This window comes from Sphaeramia orbicularis, chromosome 10, assembly GCF_902148855.1.
Source record: "Sphaeramia orbicularis chromosome 10, fSphaOr1.1, whole genome shotgun sequence".
NCBI lineage: Eukaryota > Metazoa > Chordata > Actinopteri > Kurtiformes > Apogonidae > Sphaeramia > Sphaeramia orbicularis.
Window position 1 is genome coordinate 36378706 of NC_043966.1, and position 22914 is coordinate 36401619.

The 22914-nt window shown below is 40.5% G+C and overlaps 1 protein-coding gene across 1 annotated transcript in view; it reads right to left on the bottom strand.

The window, feature by feature from the left end:
* gpc3 (glypican 3) overlaps window positions 1-22914 on the bottom strand; it is a 148649-nt gene that overhangs the window by 11025 nt on the left and 114710 nt on the right. Inside the window, exons 6-7 of the mRNA XM_030146194.1 lie at window positions 19974-20085; window positions 2546-2732 (exon numbers count right to left, since the gene is read on the bottom strand). Coding sequence (XP_030002054.1) covers window positions 2546-2732; window positions 19974-20085 — 299 coding nt within the window. The remainder of the gene's footprint in view (window positions 1-2545; window positions 2733-19973; window positions 20086-22914) is intronic.

Below are 22914 nucleotides of genomic sequence, written 5' to 3' on the forward strand. Positions count from 1 at the left end.
AGAGAAATTTGTGAATTAATTTAACATTTTTCCTTTGTAATTTATTGTGTATTGCTGATTTAAGTCACAAGACATTACCCCGTGAATGGCCAAGTGATTTTCTGGCTGCAGCATGTTAAAGCAGAGTTGATAAACATATTATTCTGCTCAATTACAATTTTCCACAAGGAGAACTATGTTTTAACACTATGAACAACAGCAAATAATTATGTTTGCATTTTTGTGACAGTGTTTTCTTGTCTATTCCTGTGACAGTAAGTAAGTCAGTTAACATGAAGGGATGAGCTAATGAAGAACATGTTTTTTTGAGGCAGGTTCACACAGAGGCTCCACAGTTTGAGACCAGTTGTGTATGAAACCGTGAAAAAGCAGGTGAGGCGCGAACACGAGAAATTGACGTCCTCTATGACATATTACTACACATAAGCTGCTGAACACTTTGTAACACATTAAAGTTATTTTTCAAAAGGAAATATTTCTCTCAAAGATTTGATTCCCAACTGAGTTTCCTTGTGTATTTTATGTTACTGTACAATCTGCACTTTTTAGCCACATTAGCTGTGTTCTAAACATATCAAGAGTCAAAGGCCAAACGATTCTTTAACACTGAATGAAAATATTTGATCATGTGATCATCATCCGCTTCTCAGCATGTGTTTCTCTTAATCTGATTGTGTGTTTCTAATTGATTATAGCTGCTGGGTGGTGATAAAAAAAAGTAATTTAAAGCTAACAAATGCTTGTCTTTCAGATAAAACAAAGATGAAAGCTATTACATTGATTATTTTTCCTTTTTTCATGACAACTTTAGCTGACAAATGACAGAACCTGAGTGGCACCGAATCATAAAGGTCAGTGAGTGCTCTGCATCACTGGTGCGTAAAGCAGTAACTAGTCTATTGCCTGGCTGTTTGTCTGGCTTTAGAGCAGTGGGGGTGGAGCAGGGGGTAGGGTGGGTTGGGGGTGATCCTTGTCCTGGAATAGCTCCCCTGGCCTGGAATGCTCTGGGGAATGTGTGGTGTGGGGTTTGATTGGTCAGAAGGGGAATTGTATGTGTGTATTGGGTGAGCATTACTGATTAGCACGTTATGGAATCTGTGCAGAGATGGAGCGTGGACAGATCCATCATTACGTGGATATTTGGGAACATCTCTGTGTGGTCTGCAGGTCGGCTGGGAGGGGCTGTGCTGTGCCATAGGGGCGTCTCCGCTTGGCCTCTGTCTGGTCTGCACCTCGCTGTTACGACTCCTGTCACCTTTTTCTACTAGTCGTCTGTGTATGTGTGTGTGTGCTGCACCGTCCCTCACTCTGCTCCAGGCTTTGTGAAACCAAATCTGCCTCGTCCATCTCATTTCACCAGAGCACAGACAGGCAGACCATTAGGCCTCATGCTCTGAAGGTTAACCTTTGAACCCTAGTCCCCTGTTTGACCAAAAGGGGCTGGGTGACCATGCTAGGTCAGCATTTTCCTGGGTCATCACAGGCTATCAGTAGCTATCTGTGTATGTGCCAATGAGAAGGGACTCTCCAAGGTCTGCAAACATTGCGGGTTCTTGCACAAACAGTCACAAACAGACACAAACAGACGTATTTGTGCCTGCAGACATACTCGCACACACATGGTGAGCACACCCGTCAAAAGCACAAACATCCAATCAGGTAATTCACTGGGTAGATAAGGGAAAATTGGAGGGACACTGAGATTGAGATGGAGGTCAGACTGCAACGGGAGCTTTAATTTCCCGTAGTGTCAGCCTTCAAGGCAGTCAGAGGAGACAGTATAATGACTCTGTGTGTCGAAGCAGAACCGTACAGTTCACTAACAGGAGACTGTAAGAGAGGGCATCAGGCTCTCACGGCCCAGCCTGCTGGAAGTAATGGCCCAGTAGGATTCCTGTGTTAACCCCAGGTTCCTGCTCTCTCTCCTGCCCGGCAAAGTCAAATCTCTGCCACAACATCCCCGACAAGAGGACTACTCCCACTGCCATGTTTGCTCAGCTGTGCAGGCTTTGTGTCGGCGTATCGAACCCCCTTGTTCCTGCTCCCTGCCTGTTTTCTCCCTCTTCCACTGTTTGGTTTCTTTTCTTCGAACAGTTTGTAGCTTCATTTGTTCTTTGTTTGGCTTTCAGAGAGCATGTCTGACGTGTTCGAGGGATTGGCAGCGAGGAGGTCAAGAGGTCGAGGTGAGGCGGCTACCTGAGGAAGTCTCATGTCTCCTGCTGCATAGTGTCACGGTGGTGTCAACATGTACAGTAGTCATGTAAACACATCTCTGCTGTGCTTGTGTTTGGACTGTGATTGCTGTGACTCAGTGCAAAAGAAGCCAAACCTATTCATATACTTACCAGTTTTTAAGTAAATACCTCCAATTTGGTTAGCAGGCTTACACATAAACAACTTAATAGCTTTTTTGCCCACATCCTGTCTTATAAATGCAATTTAAGGCAATTTAAAGTTATCAATGTGGATGCTGCGCCTCATTTGAAAGCACACAAGCTGCAGTTAAATTAAATTTGGAGATCCAGCTCGAATATGTGTGTCTAACCTGCAAAGATGCGCAACCGTTTGCGTCTCGGTGGTGGCCCCAGCCCAGACATCCCACTGCACTCATCTTCATCATCGCAGTCGCCGCTCCCAAATCCCTCCTCTCCCTCATCGCTCCACCCGTCCGCTCCACCTCCACGTGACCGGACTCTCCAGCGCTTCTCAGACACGGTCACAAGCCGCAGCAACTGTGGGACAAACAGGAAGAGGTTAAAGGTAATGACGTTAAAATAAAATGCACCCCTCCCTCAGCTTCGTTGTGAATCACGCTGTGGTCAGATTGTGCCTGTGCATTAATGGTTTAAAAAAGCTGTGAAAATAAATAAGAGGCGTCTCTTGATCTTAATCTCCACTATGTTATTATGACAGTGTAAGGGAAATTCCAGACAAAAACTTGGTAGGATCTAAAAGTGACGGTATTTACCAAACTCTAATTATAATCACCAGGCAGGAAAACAGTTTTGTTATCTGTGCCAGTTTTGTTATTTTTGTCCAAACGTGATTCATTCAAAGGCTTGCGGCTGCGCCTCCATGTAATTTACTGGTAGAAAAAGAAACAGTGGGGCAAGTCGACCGGTCTGATTGTGTTGTTACTGGCAAACATTATTGTCTTGAGTGGTTGTCTCAGGGCAACAGGCATACAATAATACCACATAACACACTCAGCCCAAATGGACATCAGGGTTACAATCTAAAAATGAGAAAGTAGGATGACAGATGAAGACAAATTGATGTTCACGGTTTTAATAGCTGACATTCTTGTAATAACCACTGAGCTCTAATTTAGGCAGCAAAGGTGGATTTTTTATGAAAAGAATTATCTGAAATATAATCTGAACTGATCTGAAGGAAACTTGGCCTTTAGCCCGTCGATGTGGTTGTTGTTCAACTCTCATATTTTCACGAGTGATTTACAGAAGCTCATAATGTGTTGTGCAACACATACCAGATGTGTTTATTGAGAACTGTGGTAATCTAATCAACCAATAAATAATGCAGACACATCCAGGAACTATAAATCGACTTCCTGAGAAATCTGTGGATTTTACTTGACCAAATGTAAAAGTGGGCAATGGCATACATACTTTAAAGTAAAACATGACAAACTGAGAAAAATAAGCAAAGTTGTTTTTGTCTTGAACAGCAACAGTGAAATTCAGTTCAGTTTATTCACTTAAAATACAACTACAACAATGAGAGATAGGGAGATGTGAAATGGACAGCCTGATAAGTCATACGGCCATAGACTGAAGTAAATGACATTATAGGGCCTTTCCACTGAGTGGTACAGTTTGGGTGGGTACAGTACAGTACGGTTTGGAATAGTAAGGTGCGTCCAGGTGAGTGTGTCCACTGCTGACCATACCCTCGCTTGGTAGGCAGGGTTTAGGCCAAATACCTGGTGTGACATCATACCAGTGTGACGACAATGAACACAACACAACTAACAGACACAATAAAGGACATCCAGCAGTAAGGAATGATGTTTTTCTGTCACTCAATTAATGAACTGTATTGGGTCTGACTCCACCCTATCTGTGCTGGAACCATTGTACTATGAAGCTCCATCACAAGGGTAACAAGAAATGCTACAGTACAGGTCACTTGGAGCTCTCTTACAGTGAAAATGCACAAAATAGCATACCATACCAAACTGAAACACACCACTCAGTGGGAACAAGCTGTTATAAATGTACATTTATATATATTTTGGGTCTGACTCTCCCATCATCAAAACAAGATCTTACAGAAAAAAAATAAATGCAACTTTGGAAATGAATATGATAAATGTCATATTGCATAAGCTTATTGAAACAATGGCACAGTGAATGCATGCCATCATCAAAGATAAAGACAGATTTTATTTTATTTTTTGCTGGTCTGTGTATAATACAGTAATAAGATTTCAAAGCTATCAGGTATCTAAAACTAACAAAACATCAACAAAAAACAATGTATACATATACATATACCATACATTAAACCTAGAACTTACACCTAATGTAACCTAATCCCTAAATTGTCAAATGGCCTCAAGAGATGTGTTCCATTTGTCTAAATGTTGGTCAAATAGCAAAATAAAAATTGCTGGATTTGAACTGGAAATAAAAGTACATTTCAGGATCTCAAGTCGAGTAAAGAGGAAAAGTCTCGTCTTCTATCTGAGGGTGAAAAACATGTGAGCGAGCTCGGAGTCAACCTCTCTGACCATCTCTGAGTCTCCACAACATCACACATGATTGAGAGCCCTGCCAAGGTAACAGATGTGCTAAATTCCAACCGCCTGCCCTCTAAGCCTCCTTTCATCTCGCCGCTCCACCTCCTTGTTTGTTTTTTATTGATTTCCTTCCTATCTGCATACGTCAGCATGCATGTTTTGTTGTTGCTTTTGGTTGTTTTGGCTGTCTATGGGAGAAAATTGAGTTCATATGGGCTTTGTCTCAGGTCAGCTGCAGCTTCTGCCTGGGATCAGACTGTGTGTGCGTGTGTGTGTGTGTGTATGTGTGTATCTGTGTATATGTGTATATGTGTGTGCGTGTATGTGTGTATATGTGTGTGTGTTAGAGACAGAGCGGAGGTATAAAACCCAGAGTTAATCACAGAATTACGTCAGTCAGAAGATAAACAAGCCTGTTCCTTTCCCCTGCATATATAAGCAAGTCAATCTGGGTTTTACAAGTGACATAAACTCTAAACTTTAGAGCGGGAACACACATCACCTTGTTCCCCGCACGGCCGCTCAACAAACCCTCATTCATTTCTCAACATTGAGGCCATAGACGACTGATGACCACAACATTTCTAAAAGCCTGGTCACTTAGACCAAGGGATGGACAAACAGTGCCTCATAGACAGGACAGCTGACCCCAAGGAACATTTTCACTTCTTTCTGAGGGCGTCTGGTGAAGCACCACCTGCTGAGAGCAGAGGCCCTCAGGTGTCACACTTCAGTCCCAGAATCCTACTGTCCCTCGTAATGAATGGAGGGTTAATGTACTGAACCGTTTGATTACAGATACAACCATGTTTGTCTGCATTTGCTGGAGTCCGCCGCAGATTTATTGAGGTCTTGAAATTCCTTCTCATGGTCTGTATCCTGGCAACTTGGTCAGACTTTGGGAGGGGAGGGGCGCCTCGCAAACCAATTAAAAGCCAAACAAACACTTGTAAAGCACAGAGAGCAAGATGTGGTTCAGGGTATTTTCGAACAAAACCTAAAAAAAGGTATAAGGCGAGAGGGGGAAACACTGACAGCGACTGTTGTGTCCATGATTAAAGCTCAGTCTGTGTGTTCCTCACCACCGGCCAGCGTGCACATCGACTGTCCTCACCGTAAAAGCATGTTTCAGATGTAGAAACATGTTCACTGTGATACCTTTTCTGTATCTTAAACCCTCAGAGAGCAGTTTTTGGGTCACCTGACTTTCCTGTACTCCCAGTGCCATCGGTCATTTGATTCAGGAAATCCTCAGCCTTCAATCTGGTTCATTTAATGTCCCAATTTTACACTTGGTTTGTCTAATAATGGAGGAATTAAACAGAAAAAACTTCAGTAATTTGTGTCTTTTACTCTGAACTCAGAACCTTTTGGAAGTTGGCTTAATTAAGTTGGTTAATTTGGAAAATTGTACTTAAATGTTTTAGGTTTCCAAATGATTTTTTTCAACATCAATGCTTTCCGAAGGAATGTACAGACACTTATTGGCTCAAAAGAAGAAACTGTGTGGATTTCCTGGATGAACCAGCACTGCAGCATGTATGAACATATCACGTATCGTTAGCCTCATAGCATAAGCATAAACCAAATTGTGATTTCTGCATTAAATGAATCAGCAGTGTAAGAAGAGTAAAGTTATGTAGATATCACAATTTGGCCAAAAATATGACTCAGGCAATTATACTATGAGGCTAACGATATGCAGTATTGCTGAAAAGCTAAAAAAACCTCCACTTTATCTGACTTTATAAAGCACATCATCTGATATATATTAAATAAACTGAACCCATTTTTCAGAAACAAATATTACAGATAAAAAATGTTTGATGTTAATAAATTTTAAGAACAATTAATATTCCAAAAACAGAATGTCAGAAGGTCATTCTTTAACATAGAATATCTACAGAAAATCAAAGCTGCGTATACACTTACACATGTTGAACATAGGTAAACTCATTTACATTATGTTTTCTATTCTATATGTAGCCTACCAAGCAGTGTTAGAAAATATGAGAAACAAAAAGGAAATAATAGCCAAATTACACAATACATGATCCATGAAGATGAACAGATTTAAGACACACACACTTACAAATCCAAGTGTTGCTTCAAGTTTCTTGTGTTTGAGTTGCAAAATAAAATTGTCCCAAATACTGATTCTGTGTCTTTACTCTCATTCTTTCTTTTTGCTAGCTTTATTTCATCATATTTGACATATTAGTATAATATTAGGGAATAGAGCTAGTTGTTAAAGGAAAGCCTGGAAGGCCTTTCGAAGCTCTTCCAGTATTCAAGGACTAATGTGAACTTTGAAACAGTTCCCATACATACAATTATAAATTCCACATTATTCAACCCATCTGCTGGAGATCTGTCATATAACAGGCCTGGTCTTGTAGTCTGATGTTGGAAGAATCATAGCATTAGAGAGTGTCACTTTTTGGATTTCAGTTTGAGTCAAACACGTGAGGGAAGTTAGAACAAGTACATACCAGCAATAAATAGCAGCAGATGAGCGCACCAAGCAGAATGAGTTTTGGGGAAATTCAAAAAGAAATCAGCTGCATAATCATAGCAGCGGCCGGAGCACAGAGCCGTGCCCTTCTCCACAGGGGGGAGGCAGGGCAGTACCTCTTTCTGAGGTTCTGTGGCAGGACGTTGTGGCTGCTGCCAACTGGCTGGCTGCCTCTGCCACGGCCACTGTGGCGGGGAGGGGTGGGATGTATATTTGTGTCGAAAGTGACGCTGCGCTCTTGGCAAGGCCGAGCCACAGCGTGATCTGTCAAGATCCTCCAGATTTACCACAAGAGGGAGAAACCTCAAGTTGCTCTGGGCTGGAATCTTCTGCAATTAAAAAAACCCAAAGCAAAAGGAAGCAGGGAGGAAACAAATAAAAGAGACATTTTTTTGGAGAAATGTTGAGTATGTTTTTAATTAACAGAGGAAATCTGGCGCTCTCACTGTTCTCTTCTCTCTACTCTCTGAGCTGCATCAGGAGCTGGCTTCGACAGACAGCTGGACACAGAGAACATGTAATCAGCGCAGCTAGGCATCCCACAGCCCACAGGGTTCACCTCCCCTTAACACAAAAGCACAAGTCACACCAAGGAAACATGGGCTCAAAGGCTGCACACAAAGCCCAAACATGTGGCAGATTGCTCAATGCAGGCCAGCCCAGACAGAGACACAGAAACCACAAGTCTGTCACAGCCTCCCACACATGACATGAACTCCACACAGGGTCACTGTTCGACACGACAGCTGCAGCTGAGCTCAGCCACTGGGTGACCTGCACCGATAGGAATCAACCTGCGCTCCCTGATCGTCAGTATGATATGAGCTGGCAACACAACTCATCTTAAATCTCAGCTGAAAGGAACAAAATCAGAGAAGGAATGAAGAAAATGCGGAATCTCAGAATTGAAACTGTTTAGCGGATGAGTCATGTTAGCAGAGAAAAAAGCAAAAGGATGACGAATGAAGACAGAAGGTGAGCAGAAAAGAAGGAGGCCGTTGTCAGTGTGTGACTGGGATCATGTCTTGGGTTATGTCCTCCTTTCCACGCAGAGGAAGACATGTCTGGACAAGCTGGTCATGACTCGGCCCAGACGGAATCTGCTGCTCCAAATGTTTCTATCAATGCCTCAACACATCTTGTCTACAAATCTAATCTACAGAACTTAAGGCTTAAGTTCCTGAACAGACTACAGCTCGCTATACACTCAACCGCGTTCTGCCGTCTCATGTTAATGGTTTCAGTGATTGCTTCAAATGCACACAGCCGTCACGTGCTGTTTTTGGTATAAGATAGTGATGAAAACTGCTGACCTGATTTTTAACATTCCAACAGAGTGGAAGTACACACAGTTTGTTGCTGTACTGCTATTTGTACTTCATTTCACATACACATTTAAACCTCTGACTTTCTACATTTTCACACTAATGTCAGTTCTTTTTACTACTTGAATCCAACATTTGACTCTTGTTTAAAAAAACATTTTCATCGCTCTACCTTCGAGAACGCACCTATTGTGTCTTTACTTTCTTTTTATTGGGTGTATGTATGTCACTTTTTTGTGTGCTTGAATGCCTATAGTGTGCATAAAGCTCTTAAGCAGTGTACACTATATATATTTAATTGTTCTCATGCTTGTTTCTTTTATGGTGTGAAGCACTTAGTGGCGTAGGCCTTGAAAAGTGTGATGCCACTAAAGATATTATTATTTCTTCTTACACTTTCAGAACAGGCTCATTACTTTGGTTTTAATGCCTACATTGTGAATTCTTAATGCTATAAATGCAATAAAGACAATAAAAGTAAATATTTAATAACTCATGAAGGGATATATTGATTATTATCATTTTTAGATAATTGGATGAAACAATAACACACTGAAAAGATGATCCTTTCGTCAATCTGTTATCACCCACATTATATTTAACAAGATGGAGATGACATGACAGCCATAATAAGATGGGTCAAGGTTGTAATGTTAACACCATGTATAAGATATTATTTGAGGTTTGGTTATTTTTGCACAGACACTAACAAGAGAAATATCATTTGCAGGGGATACATTTTCATGTAATTTTTCATTTTTACCAGAGTCTGCATTTCACCTTGAGCTAGAAATTGTTTACATTGCTTCCTTTGTTACAGTGTGATTCCAATGCATTATTATTAGACGTAGTCGCAAAAGTCTCTGACATGAGTTTCTGTTTCTTCACAATTCTGTAAAATTATCTGCACAGTTTTTATTTGAAGGGAATCCAAAACTGGGCAGATCAAAATGGTTTTAGTAATCCGTTATTACTGCTATGGCAAATACAGTATCTCACGTCACAGCAATTAAGTTGGTGAGTCAAACTTAAACAGCAAAAACTTCAAAAAACCTCAAATAAACTGGAATTATCCTTTAATTTCGATAGTGACAAAGAAGCTAGGTCAACAATAAATGGCTTTTTATAGTCTTGCATGAGATGTAAAAAAAAATACTGAATTTGGCTCTAATTGGCTCCCTTTAGCGCATTGTTAAAGCAGAGAAACAGCTCATACCCTGGGGTCAATATGTTAGACAAATCAAACACATGACTTTTCAGCAAAGACTATGTTTTCTTGATAAAAGAAGGAAATTAACTTTCCTTCCACCTAATCCCCACATGCACAGTATAATCTGCAGCCTTTGTATCAAGTTTGCAGCCATGTAATTTGGACCACAGAGCCAGGAGAGAAAAGCAGTGATGAATGGATGAATGAGAAACACCAATGGAGGCAACAGAGGGAGAAAGAGAGAGAGACAGACAGACAGAGGGATGACAAGAGGCAGTTTCCACAGAGTGACTCATGGAAACCTCCTTAACACACTGACAGGCAGAGCGGCGTAGGGGCGACACAGCCCGCCCTGCAGTCCCACCCGTTCTCCTCCACTCATTACTCAACTTTTATTAAATCTGAAATGTAAAGAGGAGGGGGATCTCTGCTCTGTCTCTCTCTTTTTTTCTCATTCTTCTCTGTGTTTTTTCCTTCCCCTCTTGTCCTCCTCTATCTGCCCGTGGTCGAGTATGTCACGCAACAGGAGCCCAGCCTCAGACAGTTAATGCAGACAAGATTAATTTCCTGATGTTAATTCCAGTTGGAACCAAACATACAGACGGAGGAAAAAAAAAACAAAAAAAAAACATAGGAGCTCTCCAGTTGTGTGTTAAACTGGGCGTGTGTCCACTCCACCTTTCTGACTAAGCCCATAAGGCTATTTCCAGATTTCCCCTGTTTGGACTAAAACCTGAAAAGATGTTCAGCTTTTCTGGCAGGGCCTTCTGGTAGATTATCTTTAGAAGTTACTAAATCCTTGACATACATTTAAAATATAACAAAACAAGTTGTTGCCAGTTCACCTTTGGAAAGAATACAACACACTGCCGTCTCTGTTTATTCAATTCAGATCAAGGTGGAGAATGAAGACAAAGGGTTAATTCCCCCTAGTATTAAATATATATGGTATGACAACAATTTCCAATCTTTTTTGAGGCTAACCAAATGAAAATCTTGACTTATGTCTGTGAATGTGGCCGATTGTCTGCATGTGGTTTAATAGTTTAAAAAGTCCCATTCCTGCACAGGCCGCTGGTTGCTAAATCAGATTACACCCTTCAGACAATCTCTTTTTGTCTGCTGCTTGTCTGCTTTACACGTTATCGCCGTGGTTCCCAGAGTCATGTGTTGCTAAGATACCCTCCAATTCGACATCAGCAGACTGTCCCTGCAGGTCCCATGATCACACCTACCGGGGACCGGGGAACACTTGGTAGGGTAAGTGGATAAATAGAGGGTGGAGTGGTCTGTGCTTACACAGGGTTTAAAGGGTTGTAGGGCTACAACCAGCTGCACTGCTGCTGGCTAGTGTAGCATGTGGCTAACAGAAGCAGAGGTTAGACAGAAGCAGAGTGACTAAACTACAGCTGTCCAGAGGTGGCAACAGTCCACACTTTCATTACTCAAATAGAAGTATAGATAACTATGTACTGATTCAGCCTAATGTACTAATTCAACCTACTTTACTTCACTTACTTTATTTGAGAAAAAGTGAAAAACTACAGGCTCTGAAATGTCCTCAAAGTAGGAAAGTACAAAGTAGGCCTTCGGGGGACATTTCTATCTGCTGTTTCTGTGCAAAGCTAAAATCACATTAATGTACTGAGAAGACTGTCCTACTTAAAACATCATAATATTATGAATATTACCTATTCAAATAAAATAGAAAATAATGTATTGAAAACAATGAATATTCACTTTGCTTAAAAGTTTTCACTGTTAGCAAGAATGTTTGAAACATTATGATCCTTTTTATCTGCAGTTCAGTCTCTGTCTTGTTATTTTATGACAGTTTTCCTTGTTGTACGTGTTATGCACAAATGGATGCATTGATGGATTGTCTTGTTTTTCTTATTGTTCCTATTGTATTGTCTTGTCCATTTACTTTGAAATCATTCTTGTTTGTGAACAACAACAAATTATTCCCCTCAAATGCATTAAAGCATTAAATTAAAGTAACAAACTTATTTTGTCAGAATATACAATATTAAAAAAAAGCTACTCAAGTAAAGTACATACAGCATACTAGGAAAGTTTATATGAAGTTTGTGTTGAAGTCTGTGAACCCAGACACTTCTCTTCCTACAGCTCTCATATCAGCCTGTAGACTGACACATAGAGGATATGGGATTTCTTTTTCTGATAAAATCCTTATGCTTAGTTCTTAAATGCTGTTTTTCTACTCATCTACAGTGACAACAGTTCGCAATATGGGCTAATGTTAGTTTAGAAAGACCAGCTCTTAGCACAATGTACAAACCTTAAACTTCTAAACCAAAACCCACCTAAGGGTCCAATCCAGCCCATGGGGTGAATTTGTGAAATGCAAAAATTACACTGAAGATATTAACAATCAAGGATGTCGAACTCATTTTGATTCAAGTGATCTCAAGTGGGATGGACCAGCAAAATGATACCACAATAACCTTTGAAAAATGACAATTTCACATTTTTGTCTTTGTTTTAGTGTAAAAAAAAAAAAAGCAAAATTACATGAAAATGTTTACATTTACAATGTTTGTTACAAATGTTTGTTTGTTGTTTTCACAAAAAAATGTGAATAACCTGAACAAATATGAACAACTTGAAGTGTCTGAAGAGAAGTAAGTGCAATTTTTTATACCAGCTACTAAATGTTTTGTGTCTTTGTAGATCCACTGTGTAAATTGTAATGCACACGAGTAAAATGATAAGCTGAGACATAATATTGTTGAAATTGTACTAATTTTTTTCCAAAAATTTTAGCTTGTTCATGATAGTTCATGTTATGGACATTTTTTAAAAGACAGTTTGCAATGTAAACATTTTTATAATGTAATTTTACAGTTTTTTTGTTGTTTGTTTTGTTTTGTTTTTACTGTATTTCACGTAAGATCATATTGGCCTGAATGTGACCCCAGAACTAAAAGTATGACACCCCTGTTCTAAACTGCAGCAGAAGAAAAGGGTGCGATAAGATCATATCTGTTCCTGTTATTTTCATGTAGTTGTTTTTATACAGGTGAAATGGTTATCACGATTACACACTTATCTGATTTAATAGGAATCAGCTGATTATGTAATAATATGAGAGGCCTAGCTTAAATAAAAGGGAGTTCACGCAGACACTGAATTTATTATTACTAAAGCAGAAGGTATGTAGTCCTGGCAGGATGAAAAGCAGGGGGCATGTGAGGGGATGATAAAGTTAGGGAGTGCTAATGACAGCTCTACAGAGGAGCCCCAACTCTGCGGTGCCCCCCTCTGCAAAAGCACCGCTGCCCCGAACAAAAGGCAGAGGAGGAACAGAGGAGGGTCTGACCCTCACAGGGAGACCCTCTGATGACCTAGCAGAGACAGGAAACAGGAAGTGTGACCTTTGACCTCTGCAGAGGGGGGATCCTGTTACACAGCAACACGTGACTGTGCCCAGTGACAACAAGTCCAGGATGTGTGGATCAGATGAGAAACTGCGGCAGGAAGACTCAGCTGTTCATATCTCGTCTGCCTGACAGCTTCTTTTAAAACACAAAGTAATGCTGAACTAAAAACATGAAAAACACATATCCAAACACCCTCGCAGGTGAAAAATACGGTGTTCTGGAGTCCATCGTTTGTGGGGCTTTTATAAGCCGGCTGTGTGATAATTACACCCAGTGGGGTAGTATTGGTGTGGGAGTAAAGGGGGAGGAGTGGGTACAGAGAGAGAGTGGCGACCCTGGCTTGGGCCTCAGGGCTGAAGGGGGTGGAGGGGAAGGGAAAGGAGGTACAAGGAAGGAGGGGAAAGGTGGAGGTATGGAGGTAAGAAGGAATGGGTAGCAGTAGTGGAAGGAATGGTTGGGCCTCATTAGCAGGCAGACTAATTGGAAGGAAAAGGGCCCTCACATGCTCTGTCTGACCTCCCAGCCAGCAGGGGTTATAGAGGGGTGTGTGAGTGTGTGCACTATGAGGAGGAGGGGTGATATCTGGTCGGATTCCTAAAGTTAAGGAACCATAACTCCTCATAACTCCTAAAATCCTAAACTTACCATGAATTCAGAGGGCTCTGGAAAATGAAAGGATAACATGCGTGTGGTGCTCCAACAGGAATATACGGACTCTGGCTCCACAAACGCCCTGCAGCTCCTCAGAGGTTTACACCAGGTGTCACACTTCATTTAAAGAACCCTCATGGCTTATCCTCGCTCACAAATATAGCGGCATAACAGCCTTCCTTTCCTCCTCCGCTTCCAGAGTTGTACTTCACACAGACATAAAAACCAGGAGGGCGAGAGGACGAAGGCCCTGAGGGGGTATATTAAATAACGCTTCAAAAACCTTCAGTAAATAACATCAAACAGAAGTCAGCCTCTTTGACTGGAGCAAGCATAATGGCTAGGTTAGTAAGTGTAAGTTTACAAAACAGCAGGCTTAGTCTAACACCCATGGTGTCTATTAATCTGATTGTAAGCACACCCTGTAGGAAAAAGCCACCACAAGCTGGCCTTGTCATGAGGCATGTTCCATTTTATCTGTGCTGTATTTATGATGCACATTGTGTCTGTCTGTATTTATCAAAGTGTATTTGGAGCTCTGCTTTATTTTACAGCCACTTGTGCGCTTACATGTCATTGCTATAAATGAGGTGGGGATGTTCTTTGCCAACTACTGTATGCATGTGCAAGATTAACTGCTGCGAGCAAATGTTATGTGTGTGCTCAGTAAAAACTGTCCATCCTTTAAGTATGTGTGTGAGTTATATATTTAAGAGTGTGTTCGTTATACGTGTGCACGAGGTGTTGAGCACAAGCTGCCCAGGCTCTGGTGGCTCGGAGGAAGTGAGACTGCGTGATGGAATTTGTGGCGCTTGGGATCTGGTTTATTTTCCACCCTGGATTCCTGTCCTACCTGCAGGATTTTCCCAGGTTCTGGCTTCAATTAGGCTGGGAAGCTGCAAGTAGAGGGCTTTAGATGAGGGGGAAGGGGGAGGGGCTGGAAGAGGGAAGGGCGACAGAGCTGGAGTCTGTCACACACAACTCAGTACAGCTGGGAAGAAAGGCAGTGAACAAGGAGAGATAGAAAAGGATGAAAGCTTGATACATTTGTTAATGTGCTCAATCAAATCTTTGACCTGCAATATAAAGATGTTTCTAATCCTTTAAATGACAGAATAATTTCAACCATAGACTAAGATGGAATAATTGTATTTTGCCCAAAGGGATTCAGAAAAAGACCTTAACAAAGATGTCTTTCACATCTGTGGTGCTGCCAGTGTATCTCTCCAAATAGTGTCATAAAGTCGAGTAGCCTGTCAGAATAATCCCAGGAGGTCTGACCCGTTAAATGGCAAACTCATCTGACAAATGAGTGGGAAATGCTATGTAATCAAAGACCAATCACATAATTGCTCTATTTTGCCACTAGCTCAACCATCTCCTGTGAGATTAGTTGTTCAGTGGAGAAACCTGATACTCTGGGAAGTTAAACAGATGTTCAGAAAAACAAACTCATCTCCACAGAACAAGGACGTATCATCAAAATGATGTGTTCTATTTTGGAGCACTAACTCTGGATATGCGTCGACAGGCAGGAACTCACACGGCCAGCCTTCCCAAAACTGAGGCGGTAAGCAAGTGTCATGGCTGCAGTATACTTTTCAGGTAAAAAACAGTAGAACATCTTCCTCTGGTATCACTGAATATCAACAACTTGATACCACAGCCAAAGAGAGGATGCTGATGCACATTTTCTGCATCAGCTACTACGTATACAGAGCACAACACACAGACAGGACCTCACACAGGAATTTGAACACTGTGTAAGCAAGCGCAAAAATGTCCGTGGCTCCTCGCAGTCCTGTAATGTTTAAAGATTCCAAGTCAGGAAACAATAACTGAAGGAGAAGTCATTTCTCTTCATCCATTTATAGTGCACAGTTCACTTTAAACTTGGCCTCAGCTCAGTTATGACATCAGCTGCTTTAGGCGTGAGAAAACGTTGTTTTATAAGCTGAGGCGAACAGCTCTTACATTTTTTTTTTCTTTGGTGTTTAGTTTAGCTTCATAGAGGCACAAAGGCCTGGGTCTCCCTGCCAGACTGTCTCTGTATCTGCTGATACTCTGATCAACACTGACAACGTGAGAAATGACACATTTCCTGCTGCATAGTTGCATTTTACAGCGCCATCGTCACGAAGCACTTAGGAGTGGAGGAATGAAACATCAGGGGGATTAAAGTTGGAAGGAAGTGGATTCTTTGGAGGGGTCCCAGGTTCCCCTTTACTGTAGCCCCTATACTTTATGACACAGCCTCGTAGACTGTGGGCTGGAGCTGATTCGTGGTTAGAAACTGGGTCAGCACGAGCTGGAAGAACCATTGATTGTGTCCAAAGTTTTGAGCCAAAAGGAGAATAATGTTCATTCAAATGGAAAACGTGTGCAGGATAAAAGAGCCGTATAGGACTTGTAAAGACCAGAATGCGAGTCACTCATGTCCCAAATGAAGAGGTGAATATACATTAAATTCGATAACCTGTACACTGTTCAGCCTTCAGCTCTTAACATGTTGCACACAAACGTACAGGGACATCATGAGACTGAAATGCTGCTGATTTTTAATCAGAATGGCAGTCTGCTGGTCCATGTCCAGGAACATTACACATACGGGCTCATTGTTGGCGTGTCCTCATGCACACCGCATACAAACAGGGCATGTGTAAGTAATTATCTGTGAGTTGTTGCCTACTATCTCATATCAGATGGTTAATTAGTTCATTTGCTTTTAGCCCTGCATCACTCAGGGCTGGTGGTCTTTCAACTGGCAGGGAGGCGGAGACCTTGTAAAAGTGCTTTTAACTATACAACATCACTTTCTCCAGTGCCTTCAGAGGTTGTTTACAACATGTCTGCTCAGAGCAGCTTAGACCATGAAACACTGTGTACAGTCAGTAAACATTTAGCAGGATTATAAAGAATATTTAAAGTTGGGTCAAACCTGACATCAGTGGTTTGTGTTGGAGGATTTTCTTACATATTCTTGTTTGTTAATTCGAATACACAAATGGAAGACACAATAACAGGGACAGTTTACACTATGATGAAATAAGATATAAAACAACATGAATTGTGGCCTCAGAAGTTACCATAAACTGAGCGATCACTGGCGCAATAAAACTGAATATTGTAAACATCACAAAGGGTGAATTTATTACAGGGTTGTTGTATTATATTGCATCGTATTGTTTTGTGCCAGTGCAGCGATGATTTGCAATAAAAATATTTGTATAATTTGATTTCTGAAAAATCTGAAAAAAACACTGCTATGAGTCATAAAGAGTTTTACTGCACATGAAATATGCAATCAAGTGCAGTGAGCCTTTTGTCAGATGTTAATCCAGTCCATTGAAGTCGAGATCTAAAGGGAAGTTCAAGCAGAAGTGTGCTTCACTCTGTTGTATGGTCATCAGATATGGGATTAAACGCTCCCATGCCAATAGTCAATCTGCATAAATATCAGGCGTTTATATAAAGACAATCCAAACCCCAGGAATGTCCACATGTACTGCACCATGTCATCAACGTGACATGGAGGCCAATAGCGTTGGGTTACTGAGAACATCTGATCGCATGGAGACACAGAGCGAGGCGAAGTGAGTCTGTAACACAATCAGATCTGTCATTTCACCAAACTGCATTTTCTAGCAAAATCTCATCAAAAGCCGATCAGCAACCCGATCCACATGGTAAACAGTGCACACTACAGCCGCTCTGCTTGTTATCATACTGGTAACAATGTTTATCCCTGTCACAGCAGGAAGTTTCCAAAAAGCCATTGTTTTGTCTTGTTTTTTACATCACAGCACATTTCGGCTTCTTCACAAACTTAGATTGTTTTATTTTTTTCCTTCTGATCTTGATCTTAGGTTTTATAATCAATTATGTCATAGTCACAAAAGTCATTAGTTAAAATTACTGACTAATTATAGGCTGATTATCAGATCTGATATTTTATAAATACAATAAAGTAAATGAACTGGTCTCAAAAAAACATCCTAAATGCAGAATTTGCTGGATATACATCATGAACACTAGTCATTTAGCACAGAAAATAGAAAAGAATGTCAGCTTATTTAATTACTATTTAATGATCCAGTAACCTGACAAATAATGTTGAAATATTGAACTGTACTTAGATCTGACAGCTTGAAATATTTCCAGCATTTTAGTGATTTGTTTTGTTTTTTTTGCAAATGTATCATGTATCGACTCCAAACATCAGTTATTGGTCTCCTGAAAAACAAATCTATTTAAAAAGGCAACTTGTGTATCCCACAGTTTTGCTGTGCAAAGTGTGGATAGTCATTTAATTTCTTTTTTTCCCCCATTTAATCTAAAATGCCTGTCCACTTTGCTCCATCTTGCCTTATCTGACTTCTTCAAGACAGCGCTGCCCTGTTTCCAGCTCTCTGCACACATTGTTGTATATGTGACTGACAGAAACATTATGGCCAAACCTACTAAATAAGACTCCAGCTGTGATAAACTGGAATTATCCTTTAAGTCGGCCTAAATCCGTAATCTCCCAGTAAAACAGGCCTTATGAGACATATTTAGGATGAATCATGAGTGGGTGAAAAAGGGATGGCAGGGGGTAAAAGAAACTCTTCTCACTTGCAGCAGGACTGCATGAGGTAATACAGCAAAAGTAATTGAGGAAATTACAGCGCCTGAATCCACCAGCGCGCTGTATTTTTTCTCGAGGGTCTCTGGTTGTCAGAGGGGGGAGTGTTAAACATCCACAGTTGCTCCTTAGATCTCCCAGGTTGTTTAAACAGGAGAGAAGGATTGTAATCCACCAAGACAGGCCTTCAGCACTCAGAGGCTCGCTTACAGACAAAGACACGCACATAAACGCACTAGAGGAAGGCGTGTGTTTGTGTAGGGGGTCAATCCAACGTGTCGACATCTACAAATGTAAGGAACCAGGAAATATAGACAGATCCGTGGGCTGATATATCAACCTACAGAGGCTGACTTTGAGCCTACACACGAGCATCTCTCACTCAGACAGCCCACTCCAAAAGATGGTTTCCATGGTGATGGAAGCAGCGACAAAAAAAAAAAAAAAAATCAAAAATACGGGGCTCTGGCCTTGATGACAGCTGGGGCTTACTGCAACTGAAGCTCAGATCCTGACAGTCACAACAACCTCCAGCACCTGCAGAGTGTCCTCCACTGTTAACAAAAGGAATGGAGGTGGTTTTCGGGGGCGGCACAGATGACACAAAGTCAAAAAGCCTCAGATGTACAAAGTATTCAGAAGTTTGCAGCGCTGTTTAAGGTTTCAACGTCACCTTGAACACAGGGTCTCGGTGGATTTCATCTCAGGCACACCACGAATATCAACACTTTTAGTCTTTGTCCTGTGCTCTGCCTCCGAAAAGGGCAACATGCACATAAATTAAAAGGTTAGTCAGTGATTTCACATGGAAATTACAAATGATGCATCTTAAGTAACAGCGGCATGGTGTTTGAAGATAAAACCCCTATCTGCTGCATGTCTGAGGTATTACAAATGTGTTTTTCTGTACTTATTCGTAAACAGTAAAGAGAGTCCTTTGGCATTATAAAATTTACAGTGCCCATTAGGGTGCAAATATTTATCTATCCTTTTCCAGTCATTTATATTTTTCTACTCTCAAAGCAGTTTTTACACGTGTAAAAACTGCTTTGAGAGTAGAAAAATAATTAAAAAAATAAAAATAAAAATAAAATGATATTTCTCTTTCTCGAATGATATTTCTCTTGTTAGTGTCTGTGCAAATAAAAATAAAACTTAACTGATGTACCACTATTTGAGGCTGTTTCCTAATATAACGCCATCAATAAAAAAAAATGCTTATAAGATTTACTCTAGTGATTCTAAACTGTAAATGTCCAATACTTGATAGTGTCTAAGCAATTTTATGGATGTCATATAAGTGTTGAAATTTGGACTCCAGCTGTGGATGTTTAGATTTTTACTCAAACATTGATGAAAATTGGCTTCAAGTTTGGTCAGAACAAAATAATTTGTTGAAAAAAGAGGAAAAAACCCCTCTGTTTTCCTTCTTTTATACTAACAGTAAAAGAATCAAGTATGAACTGAATACACTCTGCTCACCTGGTTGATGTGTTTGAGTTTGTCTATAATCTGGCTGATGATTGGCTCTGGGGGTTTGTTGCTCCGGGATTCTGGGCCAGGATGTGATCGCTTCAGGCCAGGTCCGGAAAACCTGACAGGACAGAAAGAGAGAAAAAAAAGGAAAATGTAACAGTTTGTGGGGTTTTCAATGACTTCAGGGAGCTGAAAGGAAGCTTCGTGAGCAGCAGACATAATGAGCTGACTGTTGCTCTGCCACACACACTCACACTGAGTGTTTATCACCATCTAGTGTTGACATGATGAATGACAGCTCTTCTGGATTTCAGTTCAGGGCCAGAGCTGCGGAGCTGGAAAGATCATTTGGAACCCAACCCTAACCAACGGACAAACTCTGGAGACATTAAGTCTGTAAAGTTAAAAAGGGATTACAATGTTTTCAATATAATAAAGGTGGTTGGGGATGCATATTTCTAAAAAAGTGATGTCGTTTTTTGGTGTATGTTCAAAATGTTTCAACCACATCCTTCATCATAGTGAAACCTCATAGTGTTTTATGTATATATCATGTTAAACTCATAGGCACCTGCTTTTAATCAGTACATAGACGCTGCTACATGTTGGATAATCTCTGACTTTCACCACGAGGCAAAAATATCCTAAGTGGATTTTGACCATCACACAAACTCAGTCTAGTAATTCATTAACACAGCCAATTAGCAGCTCTTTAATCATATCTGAAGTTAATGAGAGGACATTAGTGGAGGGACTGTATATTTAAGAGTATGCAGCCTGAAGGCAGGTGCTCACATGTCTGGATGTGTATCCGAGGAGACGGTGCTCTGTTGACTACTGTGTATGTAATCAAGAGGAGGAGCTGCTGAGTCTGAAAGGTAGAGTTCTCTCCACTTGTTGTGTTTCATGTCGAGACTTTCCTGCAGGTGTTTGTTCGCCTCAGGCTCTAGTGTCAGATATTAACCCCTTCCCACCAACAAAACTACTCCCTGAGAACATGTTTTACACCAGAGATGAGTACAGATTGACAACATATCATCTTTTATTAACACATGGTAGTATGATTGGTGGTGTAGACGGAGATCACATCTCTGTGTAAATGTCAGCTGCTTTACTGCTGAAAACGCTTGAAAGATGAAGGACAAATGGGTTTGAGTGGGAAAAGGGGAGGAAAAAAGGATGGATGGTCAGGGAGAGGAAGGGGCCTTAAAAAAAACTGGTTTTCGTGTGGACAGCAAAAATAGAATTTCAACACAGTAACAAATGCCTTGTTTTGATTTTGTTATAAAAAGGAAATTAACCTCTCAAGCATGTTTTTTCAATTTGAACATAATTACGTTGTTAGAAAATACATCTATCTTTGTCTTAATATGATACTCAGTTCAAACTGTCCTGTGTGATTTTTATCATTTTTGGTCTCAATAATATGCAAACACAGTAATAATATTGTTCTTTCTTCTTTGTCTCATCCTGACAGGGGTATGGGTCTGTCTGTTTGCACTTGTAATGCTCACACTTTTACTTGAAGATGTGACACAAGGTAGGTCTGGAGATTTGGATTCTTCAGCATTGGGCAATATGACACATTCTGACACGTTTCAAGGGCAAAGGACTTAATTACAGAACTGTGCAAAAGCCTTAGGCCACCTTTAGCCATGCTGTTTTTGCTTTTTGATTACCGTTCATATGTATTTCTCAATCTCTCTATTATGGTAAACAGGAAAATACAAGAAATATGTGCACGGTATTAAATGCACATGAAAAATTTCAACTAGATGGCTTTTACAGGCAAAAATTACCAATAAGTCTGTTACCAGGATGAAAAGCAGCTCACACAATAGAAACATTTGACATATGTTGAATAAACCACCGGATTTGTGCAGTAAATTTCATATCGTCTGAACAAAAGCATTCAAGATGTGTTAAGTGCAAAGAGTATTTTTACACTTGTATTTTTGTTTAAATGCTGTTTGCAAACTTTCTGTAAACTAATGTTTGTATCTCAATGGAGAAATGAAGAAATGCATATGTATGTATTTTAACTTTAATGATTTTAGTTTCAATGCCTCATTTTATGCTAACTTCTTTAGGAAGGCACTTGAATAGATTTTTTTTTTTTCCACACACTTCGATAAATCCACAACCCACTTTTGAGTCATGACTCACTGGTGGATAAAGCCGGTTATACTCTACTATGCAAAAGTCTGAGACCATTATTAGGGTTCTCGTTTTAGCAAACTGAAATGTCATTCAGAAACAGAACATCTTCTGTAAATGTGTGTTTATATGAAAAAAATTCAGCTTTACTTATTACGCAAATAAACAGAGTAATTAATGGTCATTTCATTCATTTTCATGTTAATCGACAGCATTACCATTATTCCAGCAATGACAGAAATTAGAGAAAATGTCCTTGCTCTATTGACAGTTTGGTGATATTAAAGAATATTGGGCTTCTTTGTGCCAGGGTTGTTTTTGCAGCGTAGATGTAAAAAGTATGAGGTCATTCCCTGTGACACACATACACACTCACACACACCTTTCACCTGCCGTCTCCATTCATCAGTCTTCCGCTCTCCCCAAGTCAGACTTTTCATTAAACTCAAATTACATTTCCCCAGTTATTTATTCTTCTTTTTAGCCATGATCTCACCCCTTTCTCCGCGGCTAATTATCACATTAATAATGGAACGAGATGTGTGATCCATTAAGCGAGGAAAAGAGGAAATATGGGTCGAGGAAGGAGGATTAGAGGGGAGGGAGATGTGGAGTGAGGATAAGGAGCCGAGGCAGGTTAGCGTTTCACATGATAGCTGCCAGTCAGGCGTGTTTTAACCACTGAGGTGTGCTATCTGATCGCACCTGCGTTAGAGCAGAACTGATCAAATCTCAAGTTAACTCGTGATAACCTAATTGAATCTAACACCAATTATGAAGCTGTTAAGTC